Source organism: Teleopsis dalmanni, chromosome X (assembly GCF_002237135.1).
Source record: "Teleopsis dalmanni isolate 2A chromosome X, ASM223713v2, whole genome shotgun sequence".
Lineage (NCBI taxonomy): Eukaryota > Metazoa > Arthropoda > Insecta > Diptera > Diopsidae > Teleopsis > Teleopsis dalmanni.
This window is the reverse complement of record NC_051848.1, coordinates 77505957-77525550: the sequence shown is the minus strand read 5'-3', so window position 1 is coordinate 77525550 and position 19594 is coordinate 77505957. Positions and strand designations below refer to the sequence as shown.

General features: G+C 30.3%; 1 protein-coding gene across 3 annotated transcripts in view; it reads left to right on the top strand.

Annotated features, from left to right (window-relative positions):
- Window positions 1–16584, top strand: part of LOC119687722 (dual specificity tyrosine-phosphorylation-regulated kinase 2) — a 101795-nt gene extending 85211 nt beyond the window's left edge. For all 3 annotated transcript variants that reach the window (XM_038102146.1, XM_038102145.1, XM_038102147.1), the window contains 2 exons: window positions 7–178; window positions 14173–16584. In XM_038102146.1, coding sequence (XP_037958074.1) covers window positions 7–178; window positions 14173–15245 — 1245 coding nt within the window. In that variant the 3' untranslated portion in view covers window positions 15246–16584. The remainder of the gene's footprint in view (window positions 1–6; window positions 179–14172) is intronic.
- The last annotated feature ends 3010 nt before the right edge of the window (window positions 16585–19594 follow it).

The following is a 19594-nucleotide window of genomic DNA, read 5'->3' as shown; positions in this document are numbered from 1 at the left end:
TTACAGGAAAACATACTCTTGAAACAACGCGGCAGCAGCTCAATCAAAGTAATAGATTTCGGAAGTTCATGTTATGTTAACCGTAAGATTTACACTTACATACAATCACGTTTCTATCGTTCACCAGAAGTTATATTGGGTCTTCAATATGGTACAGCTATTGATATGTGGAGTTTGGGTAAGTAATTTGAATAATAATTTGAATAATAATATTGAATAATAATATTCAATAGCTGAAGAATTCATAATACTTGATAACCCATTTCATATTAGCAATCATTATCGTAACCACAGAAAAAACAAAAATATTTGAGTTGAAGTAAGTTTGAATGCAATGTGATTTCATTGGGAACAGACTTACATCTATCTTCTCAAGCACTCATATTTTTTTTTAATTCCAACAATAGAACTTATATGTTAATAATTATAAAAACTAGATATCTTCTGGATTAACTCTTTGTATACAAAGACCTAAACAATAACACTGTACTTAAATATTTAATGTTTTTCTTTACACCATGTCATGACCTCTTCTGCTGAAATCTTTACTAATGGTATCTAATCTATTATGTTGAAGCAGTTCTGAGCCAGTGCACTTAAGCACTTTTACTCTTTCTTAACTCGAAATATTTTTAAAACCCCTCTTTACACCTTGACTAGAGTATTGTTTATCACTTCATCAGCCTAGGCAATAATGGACCTCAGATTCGCATGTACTTCTATCAAGCAATGATATGTAGTAATATACATTAGTTATTTAGCATTAGAGCACTAGACCTTGTTAAATTTGGAAGAGTTCATTCTATGGCATATTTTTAGTCGATGTTACCTTGTAGTGTGACAAGTTTATTTTCACGGGTAATCAGTTTATACATTTGCAGCTGTTTTTTATGTAAGAAGACATTTAAAAAGATGATAGATTAGCGTATCTCTAAATTTTTTTTGAAAACATAAGAATTCAATCTGCATTTGGTTATATTTTCAATCCCTATTTTTGTTTTAGATTACATTTCCTCTATTTCATTTAAATCAATAAATTACTACTAAAATTTCTTTATTTAAATTTAAAGTTTTTGGATATAAGATTTCCAACATTTTTTAAATATAACACTCATTAAAATAATATAAAATCTAGTCCTTTTTGTTTTTACACTACCCACTTGGAAATGGGTCACATTTTGCTCATTCGGTGCATTTAAAATAGTTTAAAAATTATATATGAATGTTCACTCACCTTTTTAAATAAACCTTTATAATGCTTAAAAGCCAGCCTACTTTAGTTTGGTTTTCTATATTAACTGTATTTCTTTTCTGTGTACATTTTTAATTAAAATTTGAAAAAAATAAAAAGACCTGTACACCGAAACTGACCCATAAACCCATACACAAATTAAGGTAGCACAAAGCTAAATTGTCAATTCAAGTGCTGACATAAAAAAGAGTAAAAGCATTTAAAGACCAAAACATCAAATAATAAAGTGCACTATACGAGGGGAAACCCACCCCCCTAGTATGTGTAAAATTAATAAATGCACTTCTGTGAAAACACTAACATTCAAAGTTATGGTTATTTATACACAGGGTTAGAAATGTAAGATAAAAAAAAACTTTCTAAAATATTAAAGTACGTAAACTTTTATGTTTGTAAAGAACTAAATATTTAATGGCTGTAACCATTAAAACATGTTTCCCAGGTTGTTGTTTTTGTATTCGGAAATATAAACCTGCTTGTAGTTTAACTATTCTGTGCTTATCAGCCTAATTTTCTCAATGAAATGCAATTGGTAGTTATTTTTTCACATTCTTGTATGTTCTTGAAAAGATCTTAAGACCACTTTTATACTATGACCGGTAAAAAATGGGCCAAAAATAATGAATTACCAAAAGCAGTAATCAATACTAACCATGTGGTTTTTTAAAAGCAACTGACACTTAGTTGTTTAGATTGATCTGTAGTTCCGGGACGTAGACCTGACAACTTTCAAAACTGATCCGAACAATTTCTCCTTACATGTAGTACATATGAAATTCTTATAGCGTCCTTATAGTGTAGACCTTTCGTTTAGTTAATGTTTTATACGTCGATTCCTTTTTTATGTCATGAATTATCGAAAAATGTTCAGTTAGTTTGAGTATGAATGAGTATATCCGCTCTTAACATTTTGAGACCACGTTTGTATGACAATGAGATTCTTTATATTTTCCGCCTGAAATGTTTAGAGAAATAAGTTGCTTTTTTCTCGCAACAAGAACTCTCTTTGCCCAGTAAAGTTTATGGTAGAGCTACATATGTATAGACGTATGTATACTTCCCAATAAGTGCTATAAGTATGGGTCTGCTCCTTTTTACATAGATCATCTATTATCATGCCCTAAGAAATGTGCCAACTTGGGTCCAATTGATTTATGGCTTCTTTCCATTAATGTTAACCATTAGTATATGTTACCTAATAATACCAATTGGCACATAATAGTACTATATACTTACTTAAATGTCTATAACAATCCGTTACCGTAACATTCCTCTACTATTTACTCTACTGCGTGCGCTTCTTCTCCAGTTTTGTACATCAAGTGCGGTTAGTGGTCCTTTAACTTGAATACACCACCGAAGATATTGTCTACCTCTACGCCTTTTCCTGTAACTACCGTTGCAGACACCTTTTTCGTTGGATCATCGTCATCGCTACTCACAACATAATCAAGCCAGTAAAGTCGCTGAATTATATCAATATCGTGAGTTTGTGTAGTTTGTGGTTCATTGAAATGAGGTAGTCGTCGTAAACTCGTAGTTCTAATTGGAAAAAATTAAAAGTATCTGTTATCAAAAATATAGAAAACTGTTCTCAAGTAATTTATATGTCTTATATTGAGGTTTTTCCGAGTTAGTATAACTGGGCACTTTTACTCTTTCTTAGCTGAGGGTCTTCTACAGAGTCTCTCCGTTCTCTTCACTGACTGAAGCTTCACTGACTGAAGCTTCACTGACTTTTCCATGACTGATCTAAGATTTGCATATCAAACTGTACGGCTATTAACTGCTAGTAAGATTAGATAGTGCTATGTAGAGCAGCTAAATTCAGTACATACAATCACATTGCAACTTTACTGACTAAATTTTCAATGCAAAGAAAGCATATATTTAATCTTTGAGGTTTATTATTGAATGTTACGATTTCACTATGGGTGAAGTAGTTTCTTTATGAAGCATATATTTTAGCTAAAGTATTTTCTAATACAAACTATATATCTAAATTATATGTTATATTAAATTTGATTTTAATCTCCGTTATGAAGACAGTGACTGTTACTTAATACTAACTTTTGTATGTAGTATAGTCTCTCATAGTAGTGGATTGCAACAGCAAATTTTTTTTATATTATTATTTTTAATTAATTTAATTTTTGACTGACCATACAGATGCTTCCAGTATTCCCAAACAATGATCATCATTGTTCTTGAAATTATTTTTCATATTTTATAAATCATAAAAATTTAATATCAAATTTTATATCAAAAAAAAAAAAATAAAAAAATGTTTTGTTGTTGCAATTCACTACTGTTCGAAACGTCTCTATAAAAATTATATTGCATGCGATCGAATACTAAACTAGAACTCTTCAGATTGTTGTTACCCTGTATGTTCATCATACGCACCGTTGTACTTCGCCACATATAAATTGTGCATGCAAATATTTTGTTTAATACAAAAATGCACTTTCTTTGCGAAGAAGAAATAATAACAAAATGCAAGGTAGAAGCGTATGCACAGCAATGAAAAGGATGTGCAAATAAAACGTTGCAATTTCTGGCACGCAAATATTATGCACTTAAGAATATGCATATACATGACCGGCAAATATATATATATAATATATATATATATATATATATATATATATATATATATATATATATATATATATATATATATGCCGAAGCAATCAGCGGTTTTGCAGGATATGCAACAAGAAACCGGATTAAATTTTTTTATGAGATGCAATCGCACTTTTATTTCGTTGTTTCTGTTGTATTTTCATTACTTTTTTCATTACTTTTTTAACAATTTATTAAATATTTTTTTTTGTGTACTTCTCTTCATTTATTTATAATAATAATATTTTATTTATTTTGTTAAAATTTTAAATGCCATAAAATCGCAACGCACCAAAGGAATTTTTAAGAATGTGAAACATGCACTGACATGTTTTCACTGAGTGGTTTGCACAGGGATGTGTCATTCATTTTTGTGGTTGCCGATGTTTATTCCTTTATCCTGGCTGACACTTTTCATTTTTATATGAAAATATATCATTTTTTATTTTTCTCTTTTACCACCTGACATTAAAAATGGAAATTTACTCTAAAGCGCTAGCTGGTTCATTTTATTAATGTCAAAGCGAAAATATAAAATATAAAGATTTATATTTTTTATATTTTCTTATTTTGTTTCCTCTGTTTTTTATATATAAAAAATGCTAACAAATACTAAAACCATATACATCAAAGATTGTCCTTAATGCATAATATTAAAGATATGTATATATATACCTCTATATATATATATTCTTAAAGTAAATTTTAAGTTAGGAAAGATGAAACAGGAATTTAATAATGCAGATTTAAAGTGAAAGGAAAAACTTTTTACACTTATACCATTGTACAGCCAATAAGAAGAATATTTAAAAAAAAAGAAAAATGTTTCTTCTAAAAAGAACAGTGGTGAGTAGTGGTGATACTTAAGAAGAACATACCCTCTTGTATATTAATATTATGTATGTATAGATAATAATAATGTAATCTATGTTTTTTTGACGATTAATAAATGAGCAATTGTGCGCAAACTTACCATGTCTATCACAAAGTCCTTATTACTCTAACACATACTAACTTATGTATGCTTTTGCATACATAAGGAGGTGTAGAGTACCACGAGCTCCTAAAACCTGGTGAAACCGTCAATGCTGGTCGCTATGAACAACAAATGATAAATTTGAACCATGCATTGATCAAGATAATTCTGCTCCATAACAATGCACCTGCACACAAAGCAAAACGGGTTCAGGATGCAATCAAAACACTTGGCTGGGAGCTGCTACCCCACCCGCCGTATTCACCAGACTTGGCTCCTTCCGATTACCATTTGCTTTCATCGATGGGACACGCATTGGCTGAGCAGCACTTTGATTCCTACGAGGAGGTCGAAAATTGGGTGTCTGGTTGGTTTGCTTTAAAAGACGAACAATTTTTTTGGCGTGGTATCCACAAATTGCCAGAAATGTGGTCAAAATGTGTAGAAAGCAATGGCCAATACTTTAAATAAAATGTTTTTTACTTTCATATTAATAATTAGTGTTTTATTTTCACCAAAAAACGCTCATTTCATACCGGTACACCTGGTAGTATAGGAAAGTTATAGTTGTGTACATTGATAAACTTGTTCAATAAGGAAAATGTGGTTAATATTCTCTTTTAAAATATGATTTTTAGTTCAATTAACACATTCACAATGTTGAACGATGAAATGGCACATTATCATCCGAAAAATATCAATTTTCTTCTGACGAATTGCTGGTCAAATATGAGGAATACTTTAAATTGGCAAAATAGTATTGTTATAAACGGTTTGTTCAGATGAAACGAATTACAGTAATTCCCCCTTTAACGTGGTACCCATATAACGCGTTTTCATATTACACAATTTCAAACTTCCGTATAACACGGATTTTTACAGTTCATAATTAGGTTCGCGTACCTTTGCACGTAATGTATACGAGATATACGAGAATACCCCTATAACGCGGAACCAATATAACGTGGGGAGATTACAGTATTTGTAGACAATGCCGTTGAATGGTAAAGAATCACGATTATCTTTATTTGTGATTTCTCCAAATATGATTTGGAATTTTGCTGCTTAGCTTCTGGATCATATGAAGAATATGTCTATATCACATAAATATATCATATGTCGTTTTTTGATCTCCTTGTTAACATTTTTCGAATGTGGAATTCTGATCAATTTATCATATATTCCAAATTTTTAGTCAATATGCGATCCATTTACGTTTCTAAAATATTTAGTTCCAATTACATAAATTGGCATGAAGAGTCTGACTAATCTTTGATGAATTTTCGAACGGTCTTTTGGTGGAATCTGTAGCAAATACAATTGCTCAGTTTTGTAGTGATAACACAAACCTTCTATAACTGTCGGACTGTTTAGTTTGGAATCCACTTCGTATAACAACATCCTTGTATGTTTTGCCATACTAATTGTAAGATATTGCTAATCTTTTTTATAATACGAGGGCGGTTTGATAAGTCAGTGACTTTTTGAATTTCCCGCGCAGTTACTCCAAATGCAACAGTGCTGCCGTCAGCTATAATCTACCAGTGGGCAACTTTTAATTTTGAGCAAGCTACGTCGTTCAGTTGGTGTTTCATAGCCGTTCAAAGCAAACAACCTCGTGAATTCTTACGAAAGTGGAATAAAGTGAATTAAAGTGAATCCACGTATTGGGATACGAACTGCTACCCCATCCAGCATATTCTCCATATTTAGCCCCCAACGACTACCATATTTTCTGTTTCCAAACCTAAAGAAATGGCTGGGCGGTAAGAGGTTTGAGTCGAATAAAGAAGTCATTACCGAAACAAACGCGTATTTTGAGAGCTTCGAGAAAACCTATTATTTGCGGGGAATAAGAAAATTAGAAAAACACTGGACTAAATGTGTCGAGCTAAAAGGTGATTATGTAGAAAAATAAAATGTTTATTTGCCGAAAAAAATTTGTTTTATTTAAAAAGTCACTGACTTATCAAACCGCCCTCGTATTAATAAACATATATTTACAGAAAATTTAGAACAAATAGTAAAGTACAGCTTATTTAAATTGAAAATGTAGTGGATAAACTTTATATGTCTAATAACATAACTTCATGGGAAATTGAATAAGTTTGTTTCAATCAGTAATTCAAACTGTTTCGATTAAATTTTGCTTCTGGTATTTTATGAATAAAACTTAAACTTTTTCTTGTTCAAAGCAGAAACTTTGTTGCTTTGAGAAAAAATCACTCAAACATGCTCAAGTGCAATATTTATTTCTCTGCCAAAACAGCCGAAGGAGCTTATTTTGTAGGATATTAATACTGCTGAAGGATACTGCAATGTACAATAAGTCAAAATATTCTTATATTAAAATTGTTTTGTATTGAAAGAAAGCAAAAGTAATTTTAAATTAAACAAATGCTGCCTTCATTTCTTTAGTACCGCTCTGTACTATAAGGACAACAAAAGAAAAGCACAGTTTCATTTCGAATAAAAATACACAAAAACCTTGTCTATATTGTACATATGTGTTTCTTTTATGAGTGTTTTATGTAAAATTTTATTTTATTTTTTTAGTGTTTCTCTCAAGCAATGCAGTAGTTAGAGTTCTCCAATTCTTAACAATTCTTCAACTCTTCACGCTAAGATCCTACATTAAAATATGTGTGTCAACGGACTTATCTTCATTAAAGTTTCAAATATGCGTGGATAAATTGATGAATCGATACCTCTGACAATATTGAAAACAGATTTTAAAGAGAAAGTTTGACATATTTTTGATACTAGAGAGGTTATTATATCTCGGTTAAATTGAAATAATAGGGTCGAGCCATTCGTGTTTTGTTAAAGGTTAGGTATGTTAAATCCGTACGATACATAACATTCAAGATTTGAAATTTTCACTGCCATAATAATTTGCTAATCATATTTACTTTTAAAGACAAAAACTTCCAGTGCTTTAAATATTTCTCAAGTTATTTTTGTTGTCTAACACTGAGAGATCTTTCAAGCAGATAACATTAAAAGATTTCCAAAAACATATATAGTACTACTAAGAAGATTACAACCCTCGAATATCGCAACTTCTCGGTTGTTGCAACCTCTTAACTCTTCCCGGTATTACCTTTGATATTGCAACTTTGAAAATTGACTACCACGAATAATGCAACTTTTGCTAATTGTTTTCATCCGTTGCATTCTTAATATTTTATTTGTCACTTATGTGTATCGATTTGCTCAATTATGTGTATTATTTGCTATTATCAAGTGGATAAAGTTATTCTATAACAAAAGTCTGTTGCAGCGTATAATCGCAGACGATAACAGCGACCTACAAAACAAACTCAAATCATTTGATCAAATCTATGCTAATGCATGGAAGAAACTTCCATAATATGTTTTTCAAAAAGCTTTTCAAACCTTAAAACTAAGTAACGGTCACTGGACTGATGATTTGCTTCATGAATTTATTCTAGATAATGTTATTTCTCAACAAGATATAGATGAGTGGGAACAAGTTTATGAAAACGTGACAATAAACGTGACACTTAACACGTCCATACAATGGGTTGAGAAAAATTCCATATTTCTTACTAAAATTTTCATACTTAAAGATCTCAAAGATAAGGCAGTCACAATGAATCTTAATTGCAATAAAAAGCAAGCAAGCATATATATTCATATTATTTTCTAATAAACTTTGTGTTAATGTCTTTTCATTTGATTTTAAAGTTTTAGAAGCACTAAATAGATAGAACTCGATTATTCCAACAACCTTAATTATTGCAAAATCTTCGAAGTCTATTAGTTGCAATCTTCGAGGTCGTACTTGATATGTATGTTTATAAACTTATCCATTTAAGATAGACTTAAGAATACTTAAATATAATAAAGCGAACCGTAGAGTTGTTTCGCACCGTAGAGAGAGAGAGAGAGAGAGGAAATGAGAACGGTGTTTTATGTTGTTCGGAAATATATTATTTCTCTACATGGGCTAATATGTGTGCGGATGTATGTGATGGTAGTGCAAGAGAGGTAGAAAAATTTTTAAAGTGTAAGATTCGATGGCGAATTCAATGAATTGCGAATTTTGTTTATATTCGATTATGCCAAATTTTCGAAAATATTAAGCCTTTACTTAAAAATGTTCGAACATCATAATTAGTTCGAGCATTTCCTATTATATGTATTTGTATAAAACAAAATGAAAATAATATAAAACTTAAATCAAATTGAACCTTCTATTTGAAGTCTTCTATCTAAATGTTCGAATTGAAGTATACTTGAACTGCTTGAGCATTACGATACTCGAACTTCTAGAAGCACTATTTTTGATATTACTTCAAAGGCAAAAACAGAAAAAACCTTTCAATTATTTTCATTTCATATTTTTATATACTTTTTTCCTGTTTTTCTGCTTTATATAAAGAGTTAATAATCCGATATTACTAATTAAGACAAATAATAAACATGACTGCGAAATATTCTGCAGATACTTACATTTCGCATCCTTTTCAAATCACTGATAAATCTACTCAACTACTCCAGTACTCCACTACATCTCAGTTGTCGTCCACTTTTATTTCCGTATTATCCTCTTTAATACATACATACCATCCATCCTCCTACATTTTCTTACTTTGCTTGTATGGAATCTGAAGCAAGATTAATGATGATAACCCTGACATTTAACGTCATCTTACCATTCCATTTCAATCGCAATTCACAGCATTGAGACCTTTTCTTTGTGAAATGTGAAATTTCTGAAGATTAAAAGCTTTGGTATTTTATTAAGTTTTTTAATAATAATGTACGCTTTTTGCACACTTTCAATCTGAAGGAATGGGAAAAGGATAGTACCGTCAATACAGCAGAAACTTATACTCATAGAACATATTCCTCTTGCAAATTGTATAAAAAAATTCCTGAATATATTTGGCTTCGCTGAGTTATAATTATTAATGAACGTTGAAAATGATTTCTAAAATTAATTTGCAAAAGGTTGAAAGGATTTTAATAGATAAAGATTGTAAAAGGAAAACTCTTCTAATATATAAACGTAATTTGCATAACTGATTGAATAATTAAATTGGTATGTACTCTAAGCATTTTTTTACACACACACACACAGAAGGTTAATATATTTTTTTTATATCCTTTACTTAAAAAAAAAAAACTATTGATTTTTTTTTGTTATTATGGAACTTTTTCATTATCAGTTTTCTATTCTATTCAGTATTTACTAAGTTCATCTCAAAAATGCCACAAGAATCTTGCACTCTAAGTGTTGAATTTGAGTGAAAACTTGTTATTTAAAAAATTTTTTATTTTGTTTAATCTGTTTATTTTATTCTGTGCTCTGTGCTCTGTGTGCTGTGTTCCATCATTTTATTTTTTTTACTTTATTTGGTTACATACACCTTCAACTTTTATAATCCATAACTGAGAAATCAACTTTTTATCCCCTAAAAGTGGAGATTGTGGCTTAAATGTGCGCTTAAATGATTTTCCTTCAAGGGTTGTGCTATTGAGTATTTGACCGACCGGATGTAGTTGTAGTCATGGAACGGATGTGGGCGCTGAAAAAACGATAATGGAACAAATGCTTTGGAATTTTCCTACACACTCTGTAAACAACACATTTTTATTTTCACTTTTTATTATACGTGCTTTGAAATACTTTTAGACGACCTGTTGCGTTACTTTATATGTATGTATTATCCTTTTGTTTATGTCAGTAGGTCTGTGAACTACTGTGAATATCTACTTCGTGTCTAATTGTCGTGTCTTTATGTCCATTTTACCATGTATATTAATTTGTACCTGGCAGTTGTAAGGTCCTTAGTTGTTAAAGTGCGTGCCTGTTTATATTAAATGAAAAGTTAGGATTTAATGTCTTACTTCACTTCAACCCACAAGAATATATTGCTTATTTTATTTACATAGCAAATAAAATTTATAAGCAACACGTCATAATATATATGGAAATAATGATTATGATAGAAAACTTCCGTTTCACATTTGTTAATAAGAATTTAAAACTATACTTCTTAAACTTATATGTCTCTTACTATGATTTATTTTGATAATAATAGATCCTTTCTAGCTCGAGAATCACTATACTTTTAAATTTTAAGGCAAATATTATTAGTCTATAAATATCCAATAAAAAGTCAATAATATGCAATTTACTGAAATTAAAGTGATATGAAATTAACTTATATTAAGTTTAACCGTAGTTCTATTCATCCATTATGCTGTTTGCATGTGTTCTTTTCGCCTTTTCAATACATTCAGTGTACAAAGTATCCGGAATTGATAATATAAAAATGCACATAAAAAATATGGTCTATTACAAAGCAAAAATTTTCTTATTTTAGTATATAAAATATTTCTAAAAATCAGGAATCAGATATGAAAAATATGAAGATATAATATTAACAAAGTTTTTACTTTTCCATAATTGGGTTTTTTTATATAAAAATAACCCACTAAATTTTTTTTTGTATTAGTTAAAACACATTAAATCCTTCTATTATAAACAACTACTGTCTTGAGGATGTAGAGAAGCATCATATCAACAAATGGTGGATCCAGTGCTGACATTGAGAATCGTACCAAGAAGTCAAAACAAACGTTTGGTCGCTTAAATAAAGTCTGAATATCATTTCAGCTATCGCACCGGACTAAAATACGAATATTTAACTTCAACATAAAATCTTGCCTCGTGTATGGATGTCAATCTTGGAATACTACCGAAAACGGCATCAATGCACTACAAGTTCTTGTAAATCAGTCATTACGCAAAATTGTTAAAATATTCTGGCCAAATACAATTTCAAATGAACGTTTATGGTCTTTAACTCAACACCTATAAGAACCGAAATCAAAAAACGATATACAATTTTTAAATATATACGTATATATATGATGTATCTATATACAGTAGATCTTTGGTAGGCCAAATGTTCAGTAATTCGGAATTAGGACAGAGTTGGAAAATGCACAATGTGTAAAGTCTGGTTAGATCAATGATTTCCTTATCCAGATCATATGTTATGAAAATTTATTGTTTATATGCTTACACATATGTAATTTTTACTCACCTATACGCTTTGTTTGCCTTTACCATTTATCATGTGGGTGTGTAACTTAATGTAATTGATTAATTAAATACGCAGTGCCTTAAGCTTTATTTAGTTATTGTTGTTCAAATAAATATATAAACATATATTAGACTCTCCCTGGCCCTGGCTTTTCAATATGACTATCGCAAGGTGAATGTCTCAGTAATTCGAATTGATCTTAATTTTATTGGAATCGGATAAGCAGAGCTCTACTGTATATCTATTGTTGCCCCTGCGGGTAAGGAATTAGAATATTTCCGAGGTAGGCTTGCCTGTCGTAAAAGGCGACTAAAATCCCGGCGCTATGCCGATGGTTGGCAGAGTCTTAGTGGCTCTGGTGGAAAACCAAACTTTCGTGGGAGGAATGATCGGTATTTTTATATCATTCATTCAGCGTGGAATTGCGTATTCACCACCGGGTGCTGAGACCTGAAGATCAGAAGAAATATTGTAGGTCTTACTCCTTACCTAGGAGGAAGTTATATTCAAAACATGTAACTTGGTGTGTTTATCGGCGCATTATCTTGATACATGTATTTGTAGAGCCTTCATGACAGGTACCAGCGTTAAACAACACTGTTTACTGTATATCTATTGTCTTCTTGTCAGGAGGGAAACTATTCCTGAATTCAAATTTATAATTTTAATTGATACCGGCGGAATTCCTCAGATGTCCAATGGGGCGTTTATCGGCGCAATATACCAATACATGTTTTAAGAGCACCGTGGTGTTGAGCCTTCACGGCAGGTAATCATGTGAAATAACTCTGGTCTTCTGTATATATATATATTGTAATATCTCGTATATTTCACTTGATCTGGATATTATATCTTTTTATTTAATCATATTATGTTCGGTTCATTGGTTCGACACTGTAAAACATTGATTAGGTTCAAAACCTGGTTTATCTGGTCTTTCCACCATCAGTTCGGTTTAGCATGGATTTTTACTGAACTGCCTGGAACTGCGAATAGTGAAATTAGTCGACTACATAGCAATTGCTTTTATAAAAGTATTACGAATATATGTTGACTCTGTTATCTAAATTTAGTTGTTACTCCTATACAAATTAATGTTGTAATTATAAGTATTCATATAAAGAAAAGGTTTTTCTTCCAATATATTTGCACCGATCTTAATATATAAAAACAATAAATGTGTTTACAACGGATGGTGCCATAAAATGATAATAGTTGCATTATTTAGTAAAGAATCTTTCTTTGTGATTTTATATGAATGAAGCAGGGCTCAACGACTCTTCAGATTTTAAAATAAAATATATAATATTAAAAATGTATTTTAAATATTTAAAAACGTGCTCTCGTCCCTCAGCATTTGTATTTAATAGAAATAAAACTTTATTTAAAACTGCATGATTCCGTTTTTAAACCATTATTATTATATAGAATTTATTCAATTTGTATGATTTACAATTTATCATATCAAAAAATTTTTAAAAAATATATTTTTATTTTTTATGAAACCAATTTTCATTGAAAATTATCAAAAGTTCAACATTTTAACATAATTTATTTTATTTTTTTTTCTAACCGAGCTGCCAAATCTGCTTGAGGGTGTATATCTCCACTAACAGGAAATTCTTCTGCAGCGGAAATTTAAACAAATTACTTTAGCAACTGAAGAAAATCTTATTGAAACACCGCTGCGAGCCAAATATTTCAATTCGTTTGAAAACAATTAACTGCAATCAGTGCTCGTTAATTTGGTCATGTCATATTCAAACCGAAGCGTAAACAAATTTACCAAGCCCTCGACGCTGAACGTGAACGTTTCTCTTCATTTGATTATCCCTGAATGCATGTCAAAGCATGGAAGTTTGAAATTTATAGTCCTTGGGCAGCTCTTTGTGTGCATTGTCCTGTGCAGTGAGCATTTTATATTTTGTTTATGTGAACCGCAGTTTGACTGTTATTTACTTGATATTGACTGCAGTCAAAGTCAAGGACAATTTAGAGTATTACAGCCTATTCTTATGGTCAGTTCATGTAGTCCATTAAACGCAATTATCAAGGGCAATGAAGCAAAAAGTTATTTATCAATTGATTTAATCAATATTTTGCTCTTCTGCAGAATAATCAACCCTCTAAATAGCGAAAGCTTATTTGTTTTTATTTTTTATAGTCAACAATTTATTTACATTGTCCATATGCATATCACTACATATTCTCTCTGTTTTTCGATTTCATTTTAGGTTGCATACTGGCTGAACTATACACTGGTTTTCCATTATTCCCGGGTGAAGATGAGGTCGAACAATTGGCTTGTATCATGGAAGTGCTCGGTCTACCACCGCGCGATGTTGTTGCATCAGCTACACGCCGTCGTTTGTTCTTTGATTCACGCGGGACCCCACGTTGCATCACCAACACTAAGGGACGTAAACGTTCACCAGGCACCAAAACATTGTCACAGATTTTACTCTGCAATGATCGTTTCTTCATTAATTTCTTACATCGTTGCTTGGAATGGGATCCAGCGGAACGTATGACACCTGAGGAAGCAGCACATCATGAATTTTTGCAGCCATCTTCTTCGAGTCGCCATCGTAACTGCCGTATGAGCACATCTTCGTCGACTGGAGGTCTCAGTAGCTCGTCACAAAAGTCTTCTTGCTATAATTTTGCTGAAATATCACCACCAGTAGAGAATAGCAGTGTTCCCAATAATGGTAATGGCCCATTGGTTGCATCTATAACTAATACTACAGTTATAAGTAATGCAGCTATTACAAATACCACAAAGCAAGGACAACGTACAACGAAAAATTCTCATCCAAATAACGGTATGCATATGATGATGCAGTCATCTAGCCATTTGCCTGATATTAAACTGAGTGCAAGTGACAAATATAATAGCATGCAGAAGGTAGCTGTACGTTCCAAGATTGCTTCGTCTGTTTCTGATCTCGAATCGGTGCCACAATATTCTTTACATCGCATGTATGGCGCAGATGGCTCCAATGGTGCCAGTGGTGTCAGTGGTACAACTGCACATGGCCACGCACAATCATCCACACGTAAGCATTTGATTACTAGTGGCAATATCGGCAATACAGCCAGTAAATATGGCGCCACTACCCTATCGCACTCGCACCACAGCGGCAGTCATCACAGCGGCATGGCTAGCGGCGTTAGTATTGGCAATACCTTGCAGCATAACAATAACAATAACAGTAACAGTAATAGTAACAATAATAGTAATAATAATAATATGTCACACTCACAGTCCACTGGTGATGTGTCAGCAATTTTTGGACGTGCTTGACTTCGCGCCCGACCCACAAAACTCGAGCTCAAAAAATGCAAACTAGTCAATATGGTGGATTTTTGGAGCTAGAAGTGGAAGTAAGGGGGAGTTTAGGGGAGTATAGGAGAGTATATTTGAATGTGCGTTGAAGTATGAAATCAGCGTGTGGTGATTTTATGTAGCTGTGTTGAATATAACTTTGTAATTTGAGGTGATGAACTTTCCTCTCTTTCGTTTTTTCTTATTAATATTTATTTTTGTTATAGAAGTGAGACTCTTTTAATATTTACATAATAAATGTGTGTTCTAACAATATATATATATTTAGATTCCTTAAATCATTTATAATATAGTATGGTGTATATGTATAAAGGTTACATAAATTGCGCTGTGGTGAATAGAGCAATTGTTGTGGCACACTTGAACAAAGCACAATATAGCTTTAATTTTTTTTTGTTTTTTCCTTTTTTTTTTTAGATATATAGATACTAAGAAAATTATTAAATCTATTAGAACTTAAGTAAAGAATTTAAGCACAATGTTGTAGTGTAAATACGGGATTGTGATTTATTTTCGTACTGAATTGAGTGGACTCCAAAAAAAACAGAATTTACGTAATCTTATTAGATTTTGTATAGTCTAGTTCTTAGATAAGTGACGTGCATGTTATTTTTTGTGAGTTGAAAAGGCAAGAATAGTTATATTATTTTTCACCATATTATGGTGTAGAAGTAATCTACAGTTCTTCAGGTATTGAAACTGACAGAGGGAACGCGTGTAGTTAGTTAAAAGTAAAGTTAAAGGAAAATGTCTATGTCTTTATTTTATGCGACATAAATACATTTGTGTAATGAATATAAATATCTGCATTATCAAATATCTATAAGTAGTATCTATAAGTAACTATAACTAAGAAAGTCTCACTTCTCAAGAGTACTCACCTCAAAATATATCATTAATTAATTAAAATATCTTATTTATAAGTACCAAATATATAAACAATAATATAGCTGTGGTGAACATAACTAATATAAATTGAATTTTTTCTACGAACATAACAAAATTATTTAATTAATAGTGAATATTTTAATCGTTCTTTTCGATTTATTGCTGTTAATAAGTAAAAAATTAAAAACAAAATAAAACTTTTATCGTATTTAAATATAAGTAAAATAAAAAACTATGTCTGTCACACACACTATGAATACAATAAATAAGCTCATGTATTGGTTGCATATAATGACCCTGTATACTATAAGCAATTAAATAGTAACAAAGAACAATGTTAGTAACTTTTCCCACATTTTATACATAAACTGTCATTTTATAGACCAGATATGTAATTTTTATTGCCAATTAAGAGTAAAAAAATTAAACTAAATTTCTACATATAACAAAATATATAAACTTATTATTTTTACATAAAATAACACTATATGTATGTTGTATGTATGTATATTAATTAAGTGGAACTAATTCACGATCAAATAATTATAGTAAAAATATATATTAAAAATAAATAAAATATACCACTAAATAAATTATTAAAATACATATACAGTATATGAAAGTAGCGCAGTGAAGTGAGGTTAGATACTTTTTATTAACGAGATGACAAATACTATATATTATTTATTAAAATTGTGTCGATGTAACCGAAACTTTTGAAGCTAAAGAATAATTATTTTTTACTTATGCAGAAATCATGCTTTGTTTATATTAAAAATTTTATGTATAATTTTTATCCCAAAGATTTTAAAATTGGAAATTATGCGCTAAAATTATTTGTTTTTTTTTTTTTTGTTTTATTGCTTGATTTATAAAAATCTTGAAAAAAGCTTGATTTTTTAAAAATTATATTATTTACTGTCGAAAATTTATAGAGAAACGCCAAGGAAAAGCCAATGAAATTTTGTAGTTGTACCATGTCAACTAAAAATTCTATTCAAATTTGTTTCATTATATGAATTGATGATTAGTAAGTAAATATTAAGTAGATATATCAACTAAAAATATTTAATTTAACAATAATAAGAATAATTAAGAAAGATTTTAAAACTCTCACAGCACTCAAATAAAGAAAACAAAATATCAAAGCGAAGTCTTCGAATTTAATATTTAAATAATTATATATAAATATATTAAAAAAGAAAACATTATTATTATAAACAAACCATTATATGAACATATTACAAACAAATACAAATATATACAGAATATATGTATATATTTTATTATCTTTCATTTTCAAACTATGTAAACTATTTTATGATTTAAGCAAAATAAAAAACAAAACAAAGTGTTTTATTTAAAATGTTTTTATTTTAAGATATCAAAATATTTTTCTATAAATTGTAATTTAACGTCAGAAATATTTTTTTTTTTTTGTGGTGAGGAGTTGGAATGCTTTATGCACCGTCAAACCGACCGTCGTCGGAGTGGTGTGCCCTACTCACTAACATTACTATGTAGTATACGGACTAAAATACCCCCTCGGAACCGCTTTCGCATTACTTCAATGGTCTCTTTTATGTTGGCATTTCAAGCCACGCTCTCTTGATTTTCGATCTGCGTCCAAACCACCACTTTTCATCGCATTTTTATTATACTTCTTGTTCTAGTTTCTAGTTCTCCTTTCTAGATCTAATTTCTTGGTTTTGAGAACTTGATCCACATATGACTCTATCGTTCGCCAACTCTCTGGGTTCGCTTTCATCTTTTCCACTATATTTACGGCATTTATAGGTCCAATCTGCGCTATTATCTCTACTCTATTTGTGAGCCACCTATTATAGTAAAAAACGTCAGTTATAATAGTAGTGACTATTTTACTTAATAGAAACTATTTATTGTATTTGATAGAGAGGTTTCAGATAAGTAGTGAACTACAACAACAGACAGTTCTTAATTATTTAAATTTTTGGCTGACCATACAACTGTTTCGAGTATTGCCAAATTCACAACATCAGTGGTTTTGGAATTATTTGTTGTAATTAAACATTAGTAAATAATTATTATTGAGACTGCAAGTACCAGGAATCGAATCGAGTCCGACCAAATGTGAAACTTGATTTTTTTTTGGAATCTAATCATTTCCAATTATAATTTTAGTTGTCATTTCCTTCACTTCAAAATCACATTAATTGAAATAAGCCAAAATGCGATCTTGCCTACTTTTAGGCAACGTTTGCCTAAAAGTAGGCAACGAAACAGTTTCACAAAATTATAATCTTCCCAATATTTAGATTTGATAGTGATGATTTTTAAATTGGTTACTTAAACTAATGGCATTTGTTGGCCATATTGCGTTGAAGAAAACATATGTATATATATACAAATGATAAATGCACTGTTAAATTTCCATTTTGCATACATTTTGTATATATATATATATACATATTTATATATGTAAGATATATTATTTCATTTATTGATAAAGTAAAAATTATGATAAAATATATATGAAGATACAATATACAAATAAATTAATTAAACTAAATATGACCACAACTTCACTACCTCTCCGACGGACTACTTTACGATTGCCTCTTCTCTACGACCAAATTGCTAACCTCCTATCCCCGTAACCACTGGCCTTACCAACTAATTCCCGAGTATATGTCGCGATATATCCTAATAAATATCGAATGTTTTATTTGTTGGTGGAGTTTTGAGATATACGCTTTACAAATCATTTTACACATAATATATGGTATATATAAAATATAATAAATGAAATTTATATGTGCTTTTGTTTTATGAAATATTATTGAACGCCTCAAGGTATGAAGTACTATTGTTTTTATTATTATATTTTTATTATTGTAAAGAAAACTTGTTATATTTAAATGAACATTTATTAAATTCAGAATTTATGAATTGATAAATTCAATTGATATTATTCACGAAATAAAATAAGCAATATCCTAAGGGTGTGGGCATTTCGGGAACTTATTTTATAGTGCTGTTACATATATTTATTTATTATTTGGACACAAAAAGGTGCATTGACAGTTTGTTTTGGCAATTATTTTTTACTTCTATTTTTTAAAAATTCATTTAGATTATATATTATTTTATGTTAACCTTATTATTTTTAGTAATACACGGGTACTGAGTTTACGCAGTTTTATTTACTGATACAAACAATTTCAGTTCGGTTCAGATAAATTTCAGCTATTCAGACAGAGATCTTATAAGCATCGTAGACGATGAACTAAATACAGAACCAGAACTATTCGAACTATGTACTTCAAATACATACCCATATGTAGTCTGTTACTTGGAAGAACTGTTGAAATGTGCCCAGTTTTTGATAATGTTTAAAACACTAGCAACGACTAGTTACTATACTATCATTAAGGTAT